The sequence below is a fragment of the Mobula hypostoma genome, chromosome 6 (genome assembly GCF_963921235.1).
Source record: "Mobula hypostoma chromosome 6, sMobHyp1.1, whole genome shotgun sequence".
In the NCBI taxonomy this organism is placed as follows: Eukaryota; Metazoa; Chordata; class Chondrichthyes; order Myliobatiformes; family Myliobatidae; genus Mobula; species Mobula hypostoma.
Window position 1 is genome coordinate 22822510 of NC_086102.1, and position 21609 is coordinate 22844118.

Here is a 21609-nt window from a genome sequence, read left to right on the forward strand (position 1 = left end):
GGACTGCGTGTCCTCATAATCTAATCTTTTAAGGTGGTTGGGAACTCAATGGCTTAGGATCTAAGATGTGCTATTGTGCAGATGAGATGTTAAACAAAGTGACACATCTCCCTCTTTCCTCTTCTTTTCTCTTCATCTACCGATCATCTCCCTTTGGGTCCCCTCCTCCTTCCCTTTCTCCCATAGTCCACTCTCCTCTCCTATCAGATTCCTTCTTCTTCAACCTCTTTACCTCTTCCACCTATCACTTCCCAGCCTCTCACTTCAAAGTTCAAAAAAAAGTTTAAAGTAAAATTTACTATCAGAGTGCTTACAACCCTGAGACAACCCTGAGATTCTTTTTCCTGTAGGCATACATAGCAAATCTGTAGAACTGTGACTGATCAATGCACAACAAATTGTGCAAATGGAAATATGAATAAATAGCAATAAATAATGAGAACAAGAAAGAGAATCCTTGAAGTGAGACCATCGGCTATGGGAACACCAGAAATAGAATGAGTGTAGTTATTCCGTTTTGTTCAAGAGCCTGATGGTTGAGTGGTAGTAACTGTTCCAGAACCTGAAAGTGTGAGTCCTGGGGCACTTATACCTTCTACCTGATGGCAGCAACATGAAATGAGCCCCATCTACCTATCTTCCCTGTCACCTGGCCTCACCTGTCACCTTTCAGCTTGTATTCCTTCGCCACCACCCCCACCTTCTTATTCTAGCTTTCTCCCCATTCCTTTCCAGTCCAGAGAAGGGTCTCAGCCTGAAACATCAACTCTATTCCATTCTATTCCATTGGGTTCCTGCAGCATTTTATAAGTGTTAGTCTGGCTTTCAAGCATCTGCAGAATCCCTTGTGTTTAATATGTTTAACAAAGACCTTCTATCCCTGCACAGAGACATTAATGATTCCACTTTCAAAGACCCAGTGATGTCCTGGCTGATATTAGTGCCTCAGCTCCTGTCATAATTATATCCATACCTGTTTGTTTGTTTATCTGTCTATCTAAAATCTATCTATCTCTCTAAGTATCTAAGTACTTAGTTATTTATTTGTTTGCTTGTTTGTTTATGTATTTATTTATTCGTTCGTTTATCTATCTACCTATTTATTTCTTGATACAGCACAGAATAGGCCCTTCAGCCCTTCGAGCCGCACTGTCCAGCAACATTGACTTAACCCTAGCCTAATCACGGGACAACTTACAATGACCAATTAACCTACTAACTATCTGGGTGGCCTTCAACCTGATGGCATGCGTATCAATTTCTTCTTCCAATTAAAAAAAAAATCCCTCCCGCTCCCCTCCTTTTCTATTCCCCTCTTTGGTCTCGAAGCTCTTTTCACCTGCCTATCACCTCCCCCTTGTCCCCTCCTCCTTCCCATTCTCCTGTGGTCCACTCTCCTGTCCAGTCAGACTCCTTCCTCTCCAATGTATTATCTTTCCTATCCACCTGACTTCACCTTATCACCTTCTAGCTGTCCTGCTTTCCCTCCCCCCGCCTTTTTATTCCATCTTCCCTCTTACTTTCCAGTTCTGATGAAGAGTCTCGGACTGAAACGTCGACCGTTTATTAATTTGCATAGATGCTGCCTGACCTGCTGAGTTCCTCCAGCATTTTGTGTGTGTCGTTTTCGATTTCCAGCAGCTGCAGGTTTTCTTGTGTTTGCGACCTGCTAACCTTTATGTCTTTGGATTGTGGGATGAATCCAGCGCACACAGAGGAACCCACGTCCACATGGGGAGAAGCATATAATCTTGCCTACAGAGTGTGTTGGAATTGGACTCTGAACTCTGAAGCCCCAATCAGTAATAGCATCAAACTAACCCTACGCTTCTATGGCACCCTGAAGTTCTGAGAACCAAGAAACTTTATGGAAGATTCTTAAGGAAACATATTCATAAAAAATCGCACTCCTGCAGAAAAAAAGTGCTATAACTTCTCTCTCTATCTTGAAGACCTTTGACTAACATAAACATGCCAGTTGGGGATTTCTTTCTATTACGAGTGAAATGCCCTGTAGATTTTTCTGCTTTCAGTTAGGCACATTCCATCTGAGTCCAGAGAGACTAAAGTAGTAAGAGTGTGTGCAGGTGACTGCACAGAATGCTGAGGTAATTAACTTTCTTAAAATGGTTGAAAAGTGCTGGCCCTCTATATCCCCCAGAGTGGTACAAAGAGAGATGGTGTCATCGAGATCTGTGTGGAATATATTTGTGCAAGGGATCTCAAGAACACATAACAGGCTATGATTCTGTACAGTCTCATTTATGGGGCTTTGATATTCTCTGCTTTTAAGACGATCAAGGGGTGACTGAGATAAGTAGGCTGATTATTCAGCCATGGGACAACACGTGATTTTGAATACTTAAACTGCAATGTATCTCCCTTCATTTTCTCTACCTCAATACTGGAATATTTGAATATTCAATACTCAATATTCCAATATAGGAATATTTGTACATCTGTATTTCTGCATCTTTCATCTCTTTTCTCTTCAGAATCCATCTTGGTCACCTCCGTCAGTGGACCGCACCTTAGAACTATTACCGTTCGGATATTTGTACGTCAGTGAATCTGGATTTATACAGACCTGGTGTTAATCTGGAACTTACTGAGTGATTGTTTGTTCTGCTGGTAGACTCTGCGGCAAGTCTGGTTTGGCTGGGACTTGACAGCATCACCCTGGGAATCTTCATGCCCAGGACTGGAGGCCCCACTCAGCTCAGCTGTTGAATGGGCTAAATAAGACTTTTTAATGTTTATCTTAATCCATTAATATCTAAGTCTTTTGATGAATCTGTTATATTTTTATATCAGTTTGGAGTTTTATTTTGCTAGTGGTTTACAACAGATTATAGTTTTCAAGAAACTCTGAGTGCCAGTGATACTAAAATTCCTCCTCCATGTTTGTGTTCTGTCAAAGCCTGCTTCTCAATTGTATACTGTCTGATGCTTCCTTGCCATCTGGGACTTACGACTTGAATCCAGGATGTGGAGGAACAGTGAGATTGCAACTCCACATCCAGCCCAGGTTAGACAACATAGGCAGTATCTTCAGGCTGTGACTGGAGCACTGGATGTATAGGCTAATATTCTCATATAGAGCTCAGTACTAACCTTGTTATGGCTATTATGAGGTGTTTTGGAACAATTGCTACAATAAAGTTGTACTATGATTAAATGGTGTCATTGTGTATAATTTGGGAATAAATACAGAAAAGCTTGCATAAAATAGTCTACTGCAGTGATATCAGAAGCTTTGATTACAGTGAGTCTTGAATTTGAGGCCTAGTGTTCGGTGATCGGTGGTGAATCTGTGGAATTTGTTGCCACGGGCGGCAGTAGAGGTCAAGTCATTGGGTGTATTTAAGGCAGAGATTGATAGGTATCTGAGTAGCCAGGGCACCAAAGGTTATGGAGAGAAGGCGGGGGAGTGGAACCAAATGGGAAAATGGATAAGCTCATGATAAAATGGCGGAGCAGACTCAATGGGCTGAATAGCCGACTTCTTCTCCTTTGTCTTATGGTTTTATGATCCTGGGATCGATGTTGAGAATCGAGGACCAACGGTCAAATCAGAAGTCTGGAAGTCGGGGCACCGTGGCTGGAATGTACTTAACTCTGCAAATCCGCTGGGGAGGTCGAAGGTTGGGGCCTGCAAGCTCGAGTCTGTGTCCGCTGGAGGCTGGAGGCCTGTCCTAGGGTTAAAGGATGTGCATGGGTGGGAGGGAGCAATGGGGACTTTTGTTTTGCTGTTGTCCGTTGCTTGCATTCTGTGTTGTTCTGCCGAGCACTGAGGGCGTGCTGTGTTGGTGCTGGAATGCGTGACAACTTAAGGCTGCCCCCAGCACACCCTCGGGTGTATATTTTGTTAATGCAAATGATGCACTTCACACATGTTTCAATGTATACATGACAAATAAACTAGAATCGTGAATCTCGAATCTCAACCATTCCCTCTGGGCTACAACATTACATATGCACCTTTCTCCAGGATGTGCGCACAAAGAGCAGACTACTTTTTCCCAGTACTGAAGCAGTGCTACATTTACAAGGTTAAAGTGGCAAGCAGATGCTCCACCTATCTATCCTCTCAGGTGGATTGAGAAGGTCTTTTTGTTTTGAAGGAGAATAAAGGTAACTGTCCTGATGTTTATCAATAACCTAATCCATCTGATCAATAGTCAGCTGCTATAGAGTATGTGGGAACTGCGCTAATGGGATATCCTAAAAAACTCTAAGCCTACCCTTCTTTAAGTTCTCCGTCCGTTGTATCCGTCACCTTCTCGAGTGTAAGTAACCCTGCATGCATCAGCTTCCCAGCCAGATTTCTATTTATACATGTTCCAGTTTTGTGCTGAGCACTGTTAATAAATTAAAATGAACTTGTCGTTTGGCATGGGATTTTTTTTGCCCCTTAGTTGTAATTGCGATTATGATCTGCTCTTGCTCCTGCAAGCCATCAGGAGTATATCGTACTGTTGTATAGTGTCAGGCGCAGAAAGACTTCGCAATATACACAATGTCTCATTTAGTTTACAAGGAAAAGTCAATAGATGTGATAAATACTTAATAAAAATAAATCAGTTTGCAAGTCTGCCATTAATTTCCCTTTCCACGATGTTGAATGTGATCAACGTGAGTCCCTGGGCTGAATATACTCTCCCATTGCTATTAACAAAGGAGATGACATGCAGGCTTTTGATCAGGGGATTACCTCGTAAAGGATTGGAGGCAGCGCAAAAGAGATTCATCAGGCAGATTCCTGGGATGAGAGGGTTGTCCGTTAACAGAGGCTAAACATGTTGATTAGTAAGGGTCCAAAGGTTATGGGGAGAAGGCAGGAGCATGGGGTTGAGAGGCTGAGAGGGAAAGTAAATCAGCAATGATCGAATGGTGGAGCAGACTCGAAGGACAAATAGCCTTATTCTTTTCCAATGTCTAATGGTTTTGTGGTTGAGTCTGTAATCTCCAGAGTTTAGAAGAGAAAGGTGATTTGTTGAGACACACACTCAGTGCCCGGTTTATTAGGTATACCTGCACTGTTGCTCATTAAAGCAAATATCTAATCAGCCAATCATGTAGCAGCAACTCAATACATAAAAGCATGCAGGCATGGCCAAGAGGTTCAATTGTTGGTCAGACCAAATTCAGGATGGGGAGGAAATGTAATCTAAGTGATTCTGATCGTGGAATGAGTATTGGTGCCAGATGGGGTGGTTTGAGTATCTCAGAAACTGCTGCTCTGCTGAGATTTTCAGATACAAAACTCTCTAAAGTTTACAGAGAATGGTGTGAAAAACAAAAAAATCCACTGTTAATGTGAGAGGTCATAGGAGAATGGGCAGATTGGTTCAAGCTGACAGGAACATGACAGTAACCATTTTAAAAACAGTGGTGTGCAGAGAGCATCTCTGAATACACAACACATCAAACCATGAAGTGGACGGGCTAGACCAGCAGAACACTATGGCCATACACTTATTGGCCACTTTATTAAGTACAGGAGGTACAGGAACCTCAGGACCCACACTACCAGTTCAGGAACAGTTACAGGAGGTACCTAATAAGTACAGTAACATATATGTAAATTTAGTAATAAAATTACTTAGAACTTTGAAATCTGCCGTGATTGAATCGTGGAGCAGACTCAATGGGCTGAATGGCTTAATTCTGCTGTTTTATCCTATAACTGGGCCTGTATTCGCTGGAGTTCAGAAGTGAGGGGTGATTTGTTGAGACACATAAGTTTCTGAGGAACATGACAGGGTGGATGTCAACACATTTTCAATAGTTGGCGAGTTATGAATGAAGGGCTGCTGATTGGTCTGAGCCTGAAACTTTGACTGTTTACTCTTTTCCATAGACACTGCCCGACCTGCTGAGTTCCTCCAGCATTTCGTGTGTGTTGCTTTAGATTTCTAGCATCTACAGATTTTCTAGTGTTTCTGAATGAGGGAATGCTGCTACAAGATAATAGGGCTAGTCATTTAAAACCGAGATGTGTAGAAATAAGGGAGATTTTGAAGGGCACCTTGAGGGGAAGCTTCTTCACTCAGAGGGTGGTGAGATTGTGGAATGAGCTGCCAGTGGTAGTGGTGGATGCAGGTTCGATTTCAGTATGTTAAAAAATTTGGATTAGGAAGTGAATAGGAGGGGTATGGAGGGCGAGAGTCCAGGTGCAGACTGATAGGACAAGGAAAATAATACTTGGACATGAACTAGATGGATGGAAGGATGTGTTTCTGTGCTGTCGTGTTCTATGAATCTATATTTTGATGTATTTAACACAGTGGTAGATACTGTACGTTTTTGAACGCTGGGTGATTGAAGGCAATGGGGAACTGGTAGAGATACCTGGGTTAGCTCAGGCATCATATTATTGAATGGTAGGGCAGGCTTGAGGGCCCTGTTGGTCAAATCCTGCACCGATCTTCTGCTGTTGTGGCTGAGCAAGTACAGAGCTTCATGGCAGCTCAGAGCCTTGAGTTTCAACCCCAAGCACTGACGATTTTTTTCCTCCCCACAGATGCTGCTCAGCCCACTAAGTTGCTCCAGCACATTGCTTGTTGCTTAGTATTTTGAAGTCGGGGACATTGACCTGGGAGAGGATTCTGATGTTGATTTGTCCACCCTCCTCCCATGCACAAGCAGCAGCAAAGCAATGACCCTCTCCCTGCCCCACTTCAGCAAAAAGCATCAGCACCTTCCACCCACCAAGCAAGCAATAGCAAAGCCCCCAAGAAAGACCATGATCTTCAGTACAACAAAAACAGTTCACCTGACAATTTGATCTCTCTCTCTCTCTCCCTCACCCCCCTCTCTCTCTCTCTCTCTCTTACCCCTCTCTCTCCCTCTCTCCCTCTCCCTAATAGAGGGGCAGAGAGGTGTCACTCAGTGAGAGGGGAGACATAAACAAAATAACTTGCTAACTTACAGCAGTGGTCCCCAACCTCCGGGCCGCGGACCGATACATTGCCCTGAAGAACGCAGCGGTGCAGCGGTAGCCAGAATGCACCCAGCACACCTTTAAGAAAAAAGCCAAAATAAACAAGCTAATTAATTAGGTGCGCATTCTAGCTACAGCTGCACTGCTGCATTCTTCGTGGCAATGTATCTGTCCGTGGCCAGGAGGTTGGGGACCACTGACTTATAGTGTTAAAGTTGGCTGCATTGCTTTTTCCGAGTTCTCTGACTCCAGAATCTCAGGTAAAGATATCCAGGAGTTGAGAGAAACTGTTTCAAGGACATTCAGAAATTCTGTTGATGAAAATGTAACATCTTCACCAACTCATGGGAATTCCTGCCTTTGCGTTGTTCAAAATATAGCAGGTATTTTAATGAAGGTACTAGGCACTTAAGGTCTCCATGACCTGAGTACATGGAGACCAAATGCAAAGGACAAAACTGTTGACAGCATCCCAAACAAATCATTCACTTACTGCATCAACTTCCACTGGATCCAGCCGTGATAGATTTTGTGGATCTTGCACACTGTTCTTGCCACCAAATTAGAAGCAACTCATTCTCAGACCCAAGGGAATGACTTAGACAAAAAAGAAGACTCAAGTAAGGAGTTCCAAAATTTTAGCCCAGTAGTGACAGGAGGGTTTAAATTAGTCTGGCAGGGATGTGAGACCCAAAGTAATGAATAGAGTGTTGAAACAAATATAACATTTAAAGCAAGCAAGTCCAGTAAACACAGACAAAATGCTGGAGGAACTCAACAGGCCAGGCAGCATCTATGGAAAGATTATAGTCGACGTTTTGGGCCGAGACCCTTTACCAGTAGGCTGGACAAGTAGGCCAGGACAGGGAGAAATGAAGGTCTGATAGGCTACCTGCATTTACGTTAATGCAAGAAGCAGATGAGTTCAAGATATGGATTGCCACATGGGATTGTGACATTTTAAAGATCAGCTTTATTTGTCACAAGTACGTCGAAAAGCTTAAACAAGCATCACTCCCCACTAACATCTTAACTACATTCTACAGAGACGTGGTTGAGAGTGTGCTGACCTTTTGCATCACAACCTGGTACTCCAGCTGCAAAGCTGTCGACAAAAAAGCCTTGCAGAGGGTGGTTAGGGGAGCAGAGAAGGTTATTAGGGTCTCCCTACCTTCTGTCCAAGACCTCTTTCAGAGTCAATGCCTCCAGAAGACACGGTACATCATTAAAGACCCCTCACACCCTCTCCATGAACTGTTTGTTCTTCTGCCATCAGGCAAACATTACAGGAGCATCAAAACTAAAACCACAAGGCTACTAAACAGATTCCTCCCACAGGCAGTCAGACTGCTGAATAGCTGCTCCACCTGACTCTGCTTTGGACACTTTTAACTTGCTCTGGACAATTATAACTTGATTTTAACTGACATGTGGCTGTTGTGTTTTACTATTTATTGTTATGTTTATTATTTAGTGTTGCATTTGTTATGTTATGATTGCACTGCTCCTGAGAAACGCTGTCTCATTCTGCCCTGCAGAGCTGATGTATGGTTAGAATGACAATAAAGTTTTTTGAATCTTGAATCTTTGAATCTTGAATATCAAAACATACAGTGAAATGACGAAGAGAGTCTGACGATATGCTGGGGTCAGCCCACAAGTGTCGCTAGGGTCCAGCGGCAACGTAGAATGCCCACAACTTATTAACCCTTACTAATCCATCTGTCTTTGGAATGTGGAGGAGAAATTCCACGTGGTCTTTGGAGAACCTACAAACAGTGAAGGGAATTGCACTTGATTGCTGGTTCTGCAAAGTATTATGCCAGCTGCTTCACTGTGCTATTATAGACAGGCACATTGGAAGCTTGATGTTCCAGGGTATAGATGTTACAGGCACGATACAAGAAGAAGTAAAGCAAGAGTGGGAGTTGTGATTTGATTAGGGAGAACAACATGGCAGTACCTGAAGATGATAGTGTGTAGGGAACAGCCAATGAGTATATGGGGGTAGAACTTAGAAATAAGAGGAAGTGAGAACTTTGAAGGGATTGCATTATAGACACTCCAAGAGACAGGAGGAATTAGAGGAACAAATTTGTAGAGAGAGTGCAGATAGGTGTGAGAATGATCAAGCTGTAATAGTAGATGGTTTTAACTTCTCTAACATTGACTGATGCTGCCACAGTATTAAAGAATTAGATGATGCAGCAATTGTTATGTGTGCCCAGGAAAAGTTTTCTTCAGCGAAACCATAGAAGGGGCAACACTTGAACTCCTATTGGGCAAGTGGCTGATGTATTGACGGGGAAGAACTTTGCAACAAGTATCTAATTCCATGAATTGAAAATAGTTAGAGAAAAAGACAGGTTAAAGCTCTAAATTGGGGCAAGACTTATTTTGATGGCATTAGACAGGAACTTGTGATGATTGATTAGCAGTACAGCGGTGTAGCAGTTAGCCTAACACTTTACAGTGCCTGCAGTAAGATCAGGGTGCAATTCCCGCCGCTGTCTGCAATGAGTTTGTACCTTCTCCCCGTGATCGTGTTGATTTCCTCCGGGTGCTCTGGTTGCCCCACACATTCCAAAGACAGATGTGTTAGCAAGTTGTGTGCACGCTATGTTGGTGCTGGAAACATGACAGCACTTATGGGCTGCTTCCAGCACACCTTGGACTGTGTTGGCTGCTGACACAAACAATGCATTTCATTGTATGTTTCAATGTTTCACTGCACATACATATGATATATAAAGCTAATCAGGTATACAGAAGCTGTCAGCAGGTGAAGGGGCATGTGGAAAGAGGGGAGGCTTTTAAAGCTGAGATAGGGAGAGTCTGGGGCCAACATTTCTAGAAGGGTAAGTCTGGTAGTATTTTTGAACCTTGGCTGATGGATAGTAAGGTATTGGATTTGTGCATTGGAAATTGAGTCTCACAAATTTAATAGAGTTATTGAAGATGTGACCAAGAGGATCGATGAAGGAAGAGTAGTAGATATTGTCTATGTGGACTTTAGCAAGCGTTTTGACAAGATTCCTCATAGTAGACCGGTTTGGAAATGAGATCAGTTGGGACCCAGTCTGAGCAAGTCAGCTCTATATGCTCTGTCTGTCAGAGAAAGCAGGATCTCCCAGTGGACACACATTTTAATTCCACGTCCCATTCCCATTCTGATATGTCTATCCACGGCCTTCTCTACTGTAAAGATGAAGCCACGCTCAGGTTGGAGGAACAACACCTTATATTCCGTCTGGGTAGCCTCCAACCTGATGGCATGAACATTGACTTCTCTAACTTCTGCTAATGCCCCACCTCCTCCTCGTATCTCATCCGTTATTTATTTATTTATATACACACATTCTTTTTCCCTTGCCCATCCTCTGGGCTTCCCCCCCTCCCCCTTTTCTTTCTCCCTGGGCCTCCTGTCCCATGATCCTCTCATATCCCTTTAGCCAATCAACTGTCCAGCTCTTGGCTCCATCCCTCCCCCTCCTGTCTTCTCCTATCATTTCAGATCTCCCCCTCCTCCTCCCACTTTCAAATATCTTACTAGCTCTTCTTTCAGTTAGTCCTGACGAAGGGTCTCGGCCCAAACCGTCGACTGTACCTCCTCCTCGAGATGCTGCCTGGCCTGCTGTGTTCACCAGCAACTTTTATGTGAGTTGCTTGAAATTCCAGCATCTGCAGATTTCCTCGTGTTTGAGCTCTATACAACATTGGCTTGGTGGTAGGAGGCAGAGGGTGGCAGTGGAGGACTGTTTTACAGATTGGTGACCTTTGAGCAATGGTATGCAGCTGCATTCAGTGCTGGGTTGACTGTTGTTCGTTGTATATATTAATGATATGGATGTGAATATAAATAGTGTGGTCAGTAGGTATGGAAATGACACCAAAACTGGTGGAGTGGTGGACAGTGAAGAAGCTTGTCTAAGATTACAACAGGATCTAGATCAGTTGGGTGAGTGGGCAAAGGAATGGCAGATGGAATTTAACTTAGACAAGTGCAAAGTGATGTATTCTTGGAATTTAAACCAAGGCAAGACATGCACCATTAATATCAGGGCACTGGGGAGTGTTATAGAATAGAGAGACATGGGGAATGTACATAGTTCCCTGGAAGTGTAAACACAGCTAAAGAAGGTGTTGAAGAATGCATGTGTGAGGATTGCCTTCCTTGGAAGAGACACTGAGTACAAGAGCTGAGATGCCTTGGTACAGCTGTACAAGACATTGGGGAGATGCATCTGGAATACTCTGTTCGGTTCTGGTTGTCATTGTTTAGGAAGGATGTGATTAAGCTGAAGAGGGTGAAGAAAAGGTTAGTAAGGATGTTGCTAGGACAGGAAGGCTTAAGAGATTGCATAGTCTGGGACTGTTTTTCCCAGAGTGAAGGAAGCTAAAGGATGTCCTCACAGAGGTTTCTAAAATCACGAGGGGCTTAGATACTCTAAGGGCCTTAGAGTAATGGAGGTTCAAACTAGAGGTCACCAGTTTGTGGTGAGACAGGCACGATTTAAATGGTTCTGAAGGAGAAAGATTTTCATGGAAGCTACTGGATATATAGGATTCCTGCCTCTGTTTGTAAGGAGTTTAAATGTTCTCCCCATGACCACATAGGTTTCCTCCAGGTGCTCTGGTTTCCTCTCACAGTCCAAAGACATACTGGTTGGTAGGTTAATTGGTCATTGCAAATTGTTGCATTATTAGGCTAGGATTAAAATGTGAGGTTGCTGGGAGGCATGGCTTAAAGGCCGGAAGGGCCTATTCCATGCAGTATCTCAGTAAATAAATAAACTAGTTATTTAAATACAAATCACGCTGCAGATAAATTGATCGAGACAGGTACAATTACAATGGTTAAAGACATTTGGATAGGATCATTGACTGGAAACGTTCAGTGGAACTAAATGCAGGAAAATGGTACTGGATCAGAAAGTTTCCTTGGTTGATATGAACGTGGTGGACTGAAGGATCTGCTTCTGAGCTGTATAATTCACTGACTCTATTCTAAGCCCAAATGCTCTGACATGTCCCAGTTGGAGCGAGTGTGTGGCTTGCCAAGTAATTTAGAATGTATGCTTCTTCTATCAACCTTCTGTCTTCATCGTTTGAGGTGCTGGAGGATGCAGGTTTGGGAGATGTTGGAAAGTTGTGATGCTGCTCTTATATTTGGCATTCACTGTTTCCTTGACAAAGGGCAGTATGTTTTCCTCCTGCCAATTTATTTTTGCAGCACACAGCTCTTTTTTTGGTCCCAATTGTAAATGAGGCAGCTGGGGATTGATTTCAAATTTCAAATTTTAATTCGATTTATTTTCCCATACTTTCTCTCCTGTTAAAACACGGTTCACTGTAAAATCTCAAAGTTAATGGTGAAATGCATCATTTTATGTCAACAACCAACACAGGCTGGGGATGTGTTGGGGGCAGCCCACAAGTTTTGCCGTGTTTCTGGCGCCATCATAACATGCTGCCAACTTACTAACTCGCACATCTTTGGAATGTGGGATCACTGCTGCCATCAGGAAGAAGGTACAGGAGCCTCAGGACTCACACCACCTGAGGCTCAATCCGGCTCTTGAACCAGGGGGAATAACTTCACTCGCCCCATCACTGAACTATTCCCACAACCTACTGATTCACTTTCAAGGAGTCTCAATATTTAGTGCTTATATATTTATTATTATTATTTCTTCTTTTCTTCTGTACTTGCACAGTCTGTTGTCTTTTGCCCATTGGTTGTTGCGGTCTTTAATTGATTCTATTATAGTTCTTGGATTTACTGAGTACGCCTGTAAGAAAACAAATCTCAGGGTTGTATGTGGTGACAGAAATGTACTTTGATAATAAATTTACTTTGAACTTTGAAAGTTGAGCACCCAGAGGAATTCCAAGCAGTTACGGGGCGAACGTACAAACTCCTTACAGGGAGTGGCAGGAATTGAACCCCAATTGGTGGTGCTGCAAAGTGATGCGTTAACTGTTACGCCACGGTGCCACCCTGTTTAGTGTTGGACCTACGGAAGCTTCTTCTGTATCGATCATGTCACTGGAGACGCAAAATGAGCCTATGAAATATGATCAGGATCACGCCATTCAACTCTTCATTTATGCTCTATCATGGACAAGATCATGACTGATATTTTACCTCAGTCCCCTTTCCTTGGTTCCCTTAAACAGAAGGTCATCTCCACCAGCCAATCCCATGACAAAAATGTAAACAAAGAGAGAGAGAGAGATGGATAAAGAGCAAAGTGAATAATAGACTGCCGGCTGGTGGTGTAGTGGCGTCTGCACTGGACTTCGAGGCGAAAGGTCCCCGGTTCGAATCCAGCTGCCTCCTTGCATGCTTTTGTGCTGCGTACAGCATCAAGCTAGCAACTCTGCCTCATAAAAAAAACAGACAGAAATGCTAATTAGAAGAAAATGGCAAGTTTGCCACCCGATGCGCCACAAGGCCTAGTAAGCAACAACAAATGATATACTGAAAATGAGGGCAGTGATAGAACAAGAACCACGAGGGTAAAAGTTAATACCAGATACAATAGAAATTATCAAGCAAATGCGAGTCTTAGATTGGCTAAATCCAGGCTGGCTTTTTCTACTGCGGTTGGGTGAGACTAGAAGTAGAGATCATAGGTTAAAGCTGAAAGGTGAAATATTTATGGGAAACCTGAGAGGGAACTTTGCTTGGAGGGTGGAGAGAGTGTGGAATGAGCTGCCAACGGAAGTGGTGAACCTGGGTTCGATTGCATCACTTAAGAGAAGTTTGGACAAGTACATTGATGGGAGGAGAATGGAGGCTGGTCGATGGGCCTAGGCAGAACAACAGACTAGATTGGCCGAGGGGCCTGTTTCTGTGCTGTAGTACTCACTGATTCTATGAATAAATATAAAAACACAGAGGGACCATATTTATCCTCTGCGTGGACCCCTCATCAGGCACCATTTTTTCTTCAAGATCTGTAATCCAGTCAGGAACATAAACAAGGGGGTGATGGATGACACAATTCTAGGGATTGGCATCCCAATAACCATTTATAAAGATTAAGGAGAGGTGATTCAAGTGCACCCATGCAGCTTTGCTCCTATTACACTAAGGACAGGCCAACCCTCTACAGAAGCAGCCAAATTTAATTCTTTTTTCTTGCTATTCACATGATTCCAATGCACTTCTGACTGGTCTCTCTCCATCTTCTGTCTGTGTGCTGTTCCGTGCTCAAAACCAGCTGCCTGCTTGAAATCCAGTACATAAACAGTACATAGTCTCCCTTCACTCGTGTCTTTGCTGACTTCATTGGCTTTCATGGAACATAGAACATGAGAGCACGGTATGGGCCTTTTGTCCATGATACTTGTCAACCTTTGAACCTACTCTAAGATTGCTGTAACCTTTCCCTCCCACATAGTGCTCCGTTTTACTAGCATCCATGTGCCCATCTAAGAGTCTCTTAAATGTCCCTAATTTATCTGTATCTGCCTCTACCATCACCCTTGTCAGTGTGTTCCACACTCTCACCACTCTCTATGTAAAATACCTACCTCTGACATTCACCTCCACTATTCTTTCCTCCAATCACCTTACATTTATGCCCCTCACATTAGCCATTTCCCCCGGGAAAAAGTCTTTGCTTATCCATTCTTATCATCTTGTACACCTCTATCTAGTCACTTCTCATCCTCCTTCGCTCCAAAGGGAAAAGACCTCGCCCGCTCAACATAGCACTTGTAATCAAGTAGACATTGCCTCAGTTTCATCACCTGTCTGCATCACTGTCTGGTATGGGGGGTGGGTGGTTGCTACTGTACAGGATTGAAGTAAGCTGCAGAGAATTGTAAAATTAGTCAGCTCGTTCATGAACACAAGCCCTCGTAGTATCCAAGACATCTTCAAGGAATGGTCCCTCAAAAAGGCGGCATCCATCATTAAGGACCTCAACCACCCAGAACTGCCCTCTGTCCATTGTTACCATCAGGAAGAAGGTACAGAAGTCTGAAGGCACACACTCTGTGATTCAGAAACAGCTCCTTCCCCTTTGCCATCTGATTTCTGAATAGACATTGAACAATACTTCACTTTTTTTAATTGTTTCATTGTTTCAGATTATCTCACTGAGCTTACTCTTTCCCATCACTCCTAGCCCTTTAAATCTTCCAGTGGCGCTCCCCTAAATCTTGCCTCTCTTTCACCCTTCTCTTTATTTGCACCGCCATTGTCAGCCATGCCCTCAAAGGCTCAAGGCTCTGGGTTCTAGCTCTAAACCAATCTGCCTCTCTTCAAGTTCCAATGCTAAGACACTGCCTAAAATACTCTTTTTCCACCAAATCTTTGATCATTATTTCTAGTCCAACTGTGACACAGAACCAATTGATGGTTGCTTAGTGTCTGGAGATTTTTCTTTAAGTTAAAGTCACTTTGTATTTCTGTGTCCTTGTTGTTACTGATCAGAAAGAGAATCCAGTTTATGATTACAGCCTTCGACTATATAATGGGAAATTTGTTGTTTTGTGGCTGCAGTGTAGTGCTACAACACATAAATTGTGATGTAAATAAATAGTGTAAAAGAAAAGGAAGAATGTGCTCTTGGATTCCTGGGCCATTGAGAAATCTGGTGGTGGAGGGGAAGAACCTGTACCTGAATTGTTGAATGTGGATCTTCCAGCTCCTGTACCTCCTCGCTGATGGCAGTAATGATGTTCTATAGTGTCGATCAGGAATTCCTGTAGCAACGGAATGAACCTGCAGTGTACTGAGTGCATCCTCCACAACTGGTATGGTTTCTTTAGGTAAGCCCCAGCTTCAGCCAGCCTTCAACCCGGAGCATTGCTCAATATTGACTTGCCTATATTTAAGTTTTTCATGGCTTTTGGGAGAGTGCTCCTAATTCACATTATTGGATGTCTAGTAAATACATTTTGCACAGATATTTTGAGACATATTTTTGGCAATGCATGACCACAATGAAACATGAGCAATATCAACTCAACAAATGGGTCAGACTGCCAAATTTAGCAAATGCTAAGTGACAATAAAACATTTAAAAAAAAAGTTCTTTTTCTGAAATGCTGATACCACCCTGATAGTGAAGGAGTGCTGACAAATGGGTCAAATTACTGTGAGAATAAAGGCCAGTGCAACACTGACTTGAATTTATATAGCATCTTTAATATGGCAAAAATACCCCAAGGAACTCATCAATGATGAACGATTCCAAGGACGATAGAATGAATGGCTTTGTGGCTGAGTTTGCCAATGATACAGAGATAAGTGGAGACGCAAATAGTGTTAAGAAAGCAGGGTGTCCGCAGAAGGACTTGGATAAATGAAGAGAATGGGTAAAGAAGTGACAGGTGGAATACAGTGTCGTAAAGTATATGGTCATGCATTTTGGTAAAAAGAATAAAACTGTTGACTATTTTCTAATTTGGGAGCAAATTCAGAAATCAGATGTGCAAAGGGACTTGGGACACTGAGTGTGGAATTCCCTAAATGTAAACTTGCAGGTTGAACTGGTGGTAAAGAAGACAAAAGCAATGATAGCATTCATTTTCAGAGGACTACAATAGAAAAGCAAGAATGTAATGTCTAGGTTTTATAAGGAAATGGTCAGACTGCACTTGGAGTATTGTGAACAGATTTCCATTCACAGTACTCCACATCTAAAAAAGGACATGCTGGCATTGGAAAAGGCCCAGAGGAGGTTCAACAGAATGATCCAGGGAATGAAAGGGTTAATTTATAATGAGTGCTTGAAGGCTCTGGGCCGGTGCTCATGGGAGTTTGGAAGAAGAGGGGGAAGGATCTCATTCATTATTGAAAGGCCTAGATACAGTGGAACTCTGCATGGATGATCCCAAGCCTAGCTGAAAAAAGAGAAGGGTTGGGCACGGGGCTAGCAACCCCATCCCATAAATCCCCAGTGCTATAGCAACGCCAAGATGCCATCCCTGGGAGAGGAAGGCTACACCATGAAGTTGGGCTACACCGGGAGACAATTCGAGGAACTAGCCCAGGACGGAGGACTCTGGTGAGCTACTGTTGGTGGCCTATGCCCCAGTAGGAGTTATGGGGCTTATCGAGATAGAGTAGATGTGCAGAAGATGTTTCCAACAGTGGGACAGGCTTGGACCAGAGGGCAGGATCTCAAAATAGAAGGATATCCCTTTAGAACAGGGATGAGGAGGAGTATCTTTAGCCAAGGGTGAGGAATCTGTTAAATTCATTGCCACAAACAGCTGTGGCGGCAAGTCATTGGGTATATTTAAACTGGTGGTTGATAGGTTCTTGATTAGTAAGGGCTTTAAAGATTGCGGGGAGAAGTCAGGAGAATGAGGTGAGGTGAAAAATAAATGAGTTATGATGGAATGGTGGAGCAGACAGGATGGGCTGAACGGCCTCATTCTGCTCCCATGTCTTATGGTTTTATGTTCTAACTGCAAGGGTGGGTAAAGAAACAAAATGTCAACCACCCAGAAGACATGTGTTTAAGCTGAGGGGGGTGGGGGGGGGAGGCTGATAGGAGATGTGTGCGGTAGCTTTTTTCCCCTGGGAGTGGTGGGCGCCTAGACGGGCTTCCAGGGGTGGCGGTGGAAGTAGAACCGAGAGTGGCGGTTGAGAGGCTTTTAGACAGACACATGAATACGTGGGGAATGGAGGGTTACGGATCATAGCGGGCAGGAGAGATTTAGTTTAATTTGTCGATACGTTCTATGTGTTCAAAAGTAACTCAGTGAATTTGATATCATGAGGTTATGATAACAGAGCATATCGTGCATTCAGCTTTGAATCTCAGGCTACAATGAGCTAACACGACACTGAGCAAGGCGAGCAGCGCAGTCCGCGTCCGTCCTGACCCACGGGCTGCAGTAACACAGCGTGTCAACTGGCCGCTATTTTCCAATGAAAGAGACACGACAGATTGATGCTGAAACTGAGGAGAAAGCTCACAGAGGGCAGGATGTGTGATTTAAAATCCCTCTGGATATCTATTTACTGTGCTTACGAGGTCAGAGTGTGGACCTCAGAGAGAAAGCACTTTGAACGCATCGATGGGGCTTGCTTTCCCTTTACAAGCACAGCGAGTATGCGAGAGCGAGACGCTGGAGTTAGTACCTTGAAGGGTTGTATTAATATTTGAAACACTGGGTGGCATGAGACTGTGCCAGACAAGGTTGCTGAAGTTTAGAACGGTGATTTTCATTGGCTCCCTCGAAGGTGTGATGACATTAGGTTCTGCCTGAGTTTAAAAGGATCTTCTCACAGAGATCGGCAGCGCAGAGAGCTGAGTGCTGAGTTCCTGATACCAGCAGAGCGTGAACCTGAGCCACCCCGAAGAGAGAGAGAGAGAGCAACCAAATTAAAAAAAAAACACCCACAGAGAGACATTGGCAGTCTAACCATGAGCGAGGTGAGGCTTACAAGTAAAATGACTAGAGGTTTATTTTTCTGTGCATGCTAAGCATAGTTAATTATCGTGCCTTCAACCTATTGTAGCATGCACAGCCGTCCTTCTGCAGTTTCACAAGTTCTGTCTGGATGATTGGATTTAAAACTGAATGGTGTTCCCACTCATTACTTTTAATCGTGCTTCTTTTTTCTTTATCTAAAAACTGTGAATAATTAAAGTCATCTTGAAGAAAAAATAACAGATCATTTGATAACTAGCCAGGAGATCTTTCACATTTGAAAGACAAACAAATTAGGTTTTAGCTTCAAACGGGTGTGTGTGTGTGTGTGGGGGGGGGGCGTGGAAGCCCAATGGGGTGAGAGAAATTGTTTCTATTTCACCTCTTGTTAGATACTCACAGACCTGTTGCATATTTCTAGTGTGTACTAATTCAATTTTATTTTGTCAGGGCTAATTTATTATTCATCTAATTTCTTTCTGGTTAATACTAAGCTGTATTGTGTTTTCCAATTTACCAGGGGCTTTAAATGTTAAAATTGTGGTCGTTCATTCATGGCTTCCTGAGGAATTTTACTTGGGGGAGTTTTAAGTAGAATTCAGAAACCTGAGGAGAGTTGTACCTTTATGATAAAATTGGAATAGAATTGGCAGATTATGTTTGCATCTCATAGCAGGAAAGTAAGGTATGAGAAGTGCTCTGTCTGTAGAAAACTGGACAAGAACTGATCAAGGGAAGCAAGTGAGACAGACAGAAGGTAATGAAGAAATGGAAAAGTGAAGTGAAAAGATAATAGCAAGAAAAACAAAGGCAGGCGGAAAACCAGGGGATCACGGAGAGAGTGTTTTCGGAGTGGGAGAGAGTGAAGAGAAAATGCGCAGGGAGGGGTGATAGAGAGAAGCAGTGGCAGAACACAGAGCAGGGAAACACAGAAAAAGAAGATCACTTGTCTCAGTGCTAGGAAAAAGACAAACATGGACACAATATGCAGCATAATGTCAACACAGCGTGAGGTCAAATATAAAGGGGAAAAATTGGCAAAAAGAAGTAGAAATATTCATAAATAGCAGAAGGCACGAGGACCATATATGTACAGTGCCGAGTCGACTGCACTTGTAAAATTCTCTGTCCAGAACCTAGTGTGCTTTGAAATGTTGGCAGCAGATTAAAAATGTCGATGCTTGTAATTAACTCTTAATTTTAACAATGCTCTTACAATGAATTCTGTACTCTACCAATTCATTTTCTCTTTCTGTTCACTGAAAGTAAAAACCGTTGCTTGAGCTTCTATAAGAGATAGCCTTGATAAAGAAAAGCTATTTGCTCTTTGAGTAATTCCATTTTTGTACAGAAGACAAGCAGAGTGTAATTTTGATTTCTCATTGTTTGAAATGTGCTTTCTCCCGCAGACTTAGTTCACTCTGTGTAATGTCAGCTTGTGTCTGGTGATGAGGCACTAGAGTTAATGCTTTGCTGTGCAGTCTGTAATGAATAATAGATTGTTATAGCCTAGATTGGCAGAGGCTTCCCTTTCTTTCATCTGATTCAAATCAAATCCCTTACAAAGAAATCTTGATGAAGCTTTGCTTCGGTGTTTGTGATAAAAGGGAATCCACTTGCATGAAATTCACTAAGGTACTGGTGAAGGCTTATTATTGTCACATGTAATAAGATACAGAGAAAAGCTTGTCTTGCATACTGTTCATGCAGATCAAATCATTACACAGTGCATTGAGTAGAATAATGTGAAAAAATAACAATGCAGGATAAAGTGTAAAAGGCACTGAAAAGGGCAGTGCCAGTAAATGATAAAGTGCAAGGTCATCACTAGACAGATTGCGAGGTCAAGAGTCCGTCTTAGTGTACAAGGTCCACTCAGGAGTCTGATAACAGTGAGATAGAAGCTGTCCTTAAGCCTTGTGGCATGTGTTTTCAGGCTTTTGTACCTTCTGCCCGATGGGAGAGGGGAGAAGAATGAATGTCCGAGGTGGGTGGGATCTTGGATACTAATTAAACAGCACTATAATGTCAGCTGCTCCTCATAACTGACACTGAGGTTCCTATACTGGCATGAGGCTTCTGTTTTATCAATAAGGGATGTTTGTGGCTGGGCAAGTTATGGCTGGATGGGGCTGGGGGAGGGATTGGAGAAGGTGCCACGGTGGGTGAACGGCAGCAGTTCATAACTCCTGCGCTTTCGAGACCATAAAGCTGATCGAGTGCATTTCACACGATATGTTAGGATTAGTGATGAAGGTCTTTATCACAGAGGAACGTTGTAGCAAGCATCTTAAAGAAGGCAGCATAGGCAGAGTGGAAGAGAGGTGTTGGATTTCCAGGCTGAACACAATGTCCTTGTTAGTTGGAAAGTGGGTGTGACCTGAACCACAATTTACTATACACTTCCCTGGGATTATTTCTTTATATTTACAGCTTCCATTTGGTTCACAGGTATTGGACATAGAATGCAGAACCAGACAGTGCAGGAGCAGACCCCTTGGGCTACAATCTCATTAAACGCGTAATTAAATGCTTAACTAAACCAATTCCTTCTGCCGACGAGATGTCCATATCCCTCCATTCTTGGCAAATTCATATGCTTTTATTTAAGAGCAGCTTAAGTGACCCAATTGCATTTGCCTCTTCTACCACTCCTGGCAATACATTCCAGACACCCTCTGTGTAAAAAAACTTGCTCGGCACATCTCCATTAACTGTGCTTCTCCCCACCTTAAATATTGCATTAGTATTTGGCATAAATAGGCATAGATATTAGGTATAAACAATTGGTTTATTGATCATTACAGAATGTCTCTCTGGTGCTTTCTACTCCTTCCCCTTTTCCCAAACCTGATTCCCCTCTCCCTGCCCCACTTCCCACTCTCGGTCCACAAAAGAGACTCACATCAGAATCAGCTTTATTGTTACTCACACATCATGAATTTTTTTTTTAATTTTTGGTGCCAGCAGTACAGTGTAATATATAAAATTACTACAGTACTCTGTAAAAGTCTTAAGCACCTTAGCAATACATAAGTGCCTAGGACTTGCACGGTATCGTATAATGGCGCAAACAAAACAGAATGCAATATTACAGGTGGGGCCTAACTAGAGTTTTATAAAGCTACAACATAACTATACAACTGTTGAGCTCATTGCCTCAACAAATAAAGGCACGTATGTCATATCCGTTCTTTATCACTTTATCAACCTGTGCAGCCACTTTCAGGGGGCTAGTGACTTGGACCTCAAGGTCT

At 43.0% G+C, this 21609-nt stretch overlaps 1 protein-coding gene across 1 annotated transcript in view; it reads left to right on the forward strand.

Annotated features, from left to right (window-relative positions):
- The first annotated feature begins 18189 nt into the window (after nucleotides 1–18189).
- Nucleotides 18190–21609, forward strand: part of LOC134347474 (calmodulin regulator protein PCP4-like) — a 120301-nt gene continuing 116881 nt past the window's right edge. The window contains exon 1 of the mRNA XM_063049798.1: nucleotides 18190–18354. Within this exon, the coding sequence (XP_062905868.1) occupies nucleotides 18346–18354 (9 nt within the window). The 5' untranslated portion in view covers nucleotides 18190–18345. The remainder of the gene's footprint in view (nucleotides 18355–21609) is intronic.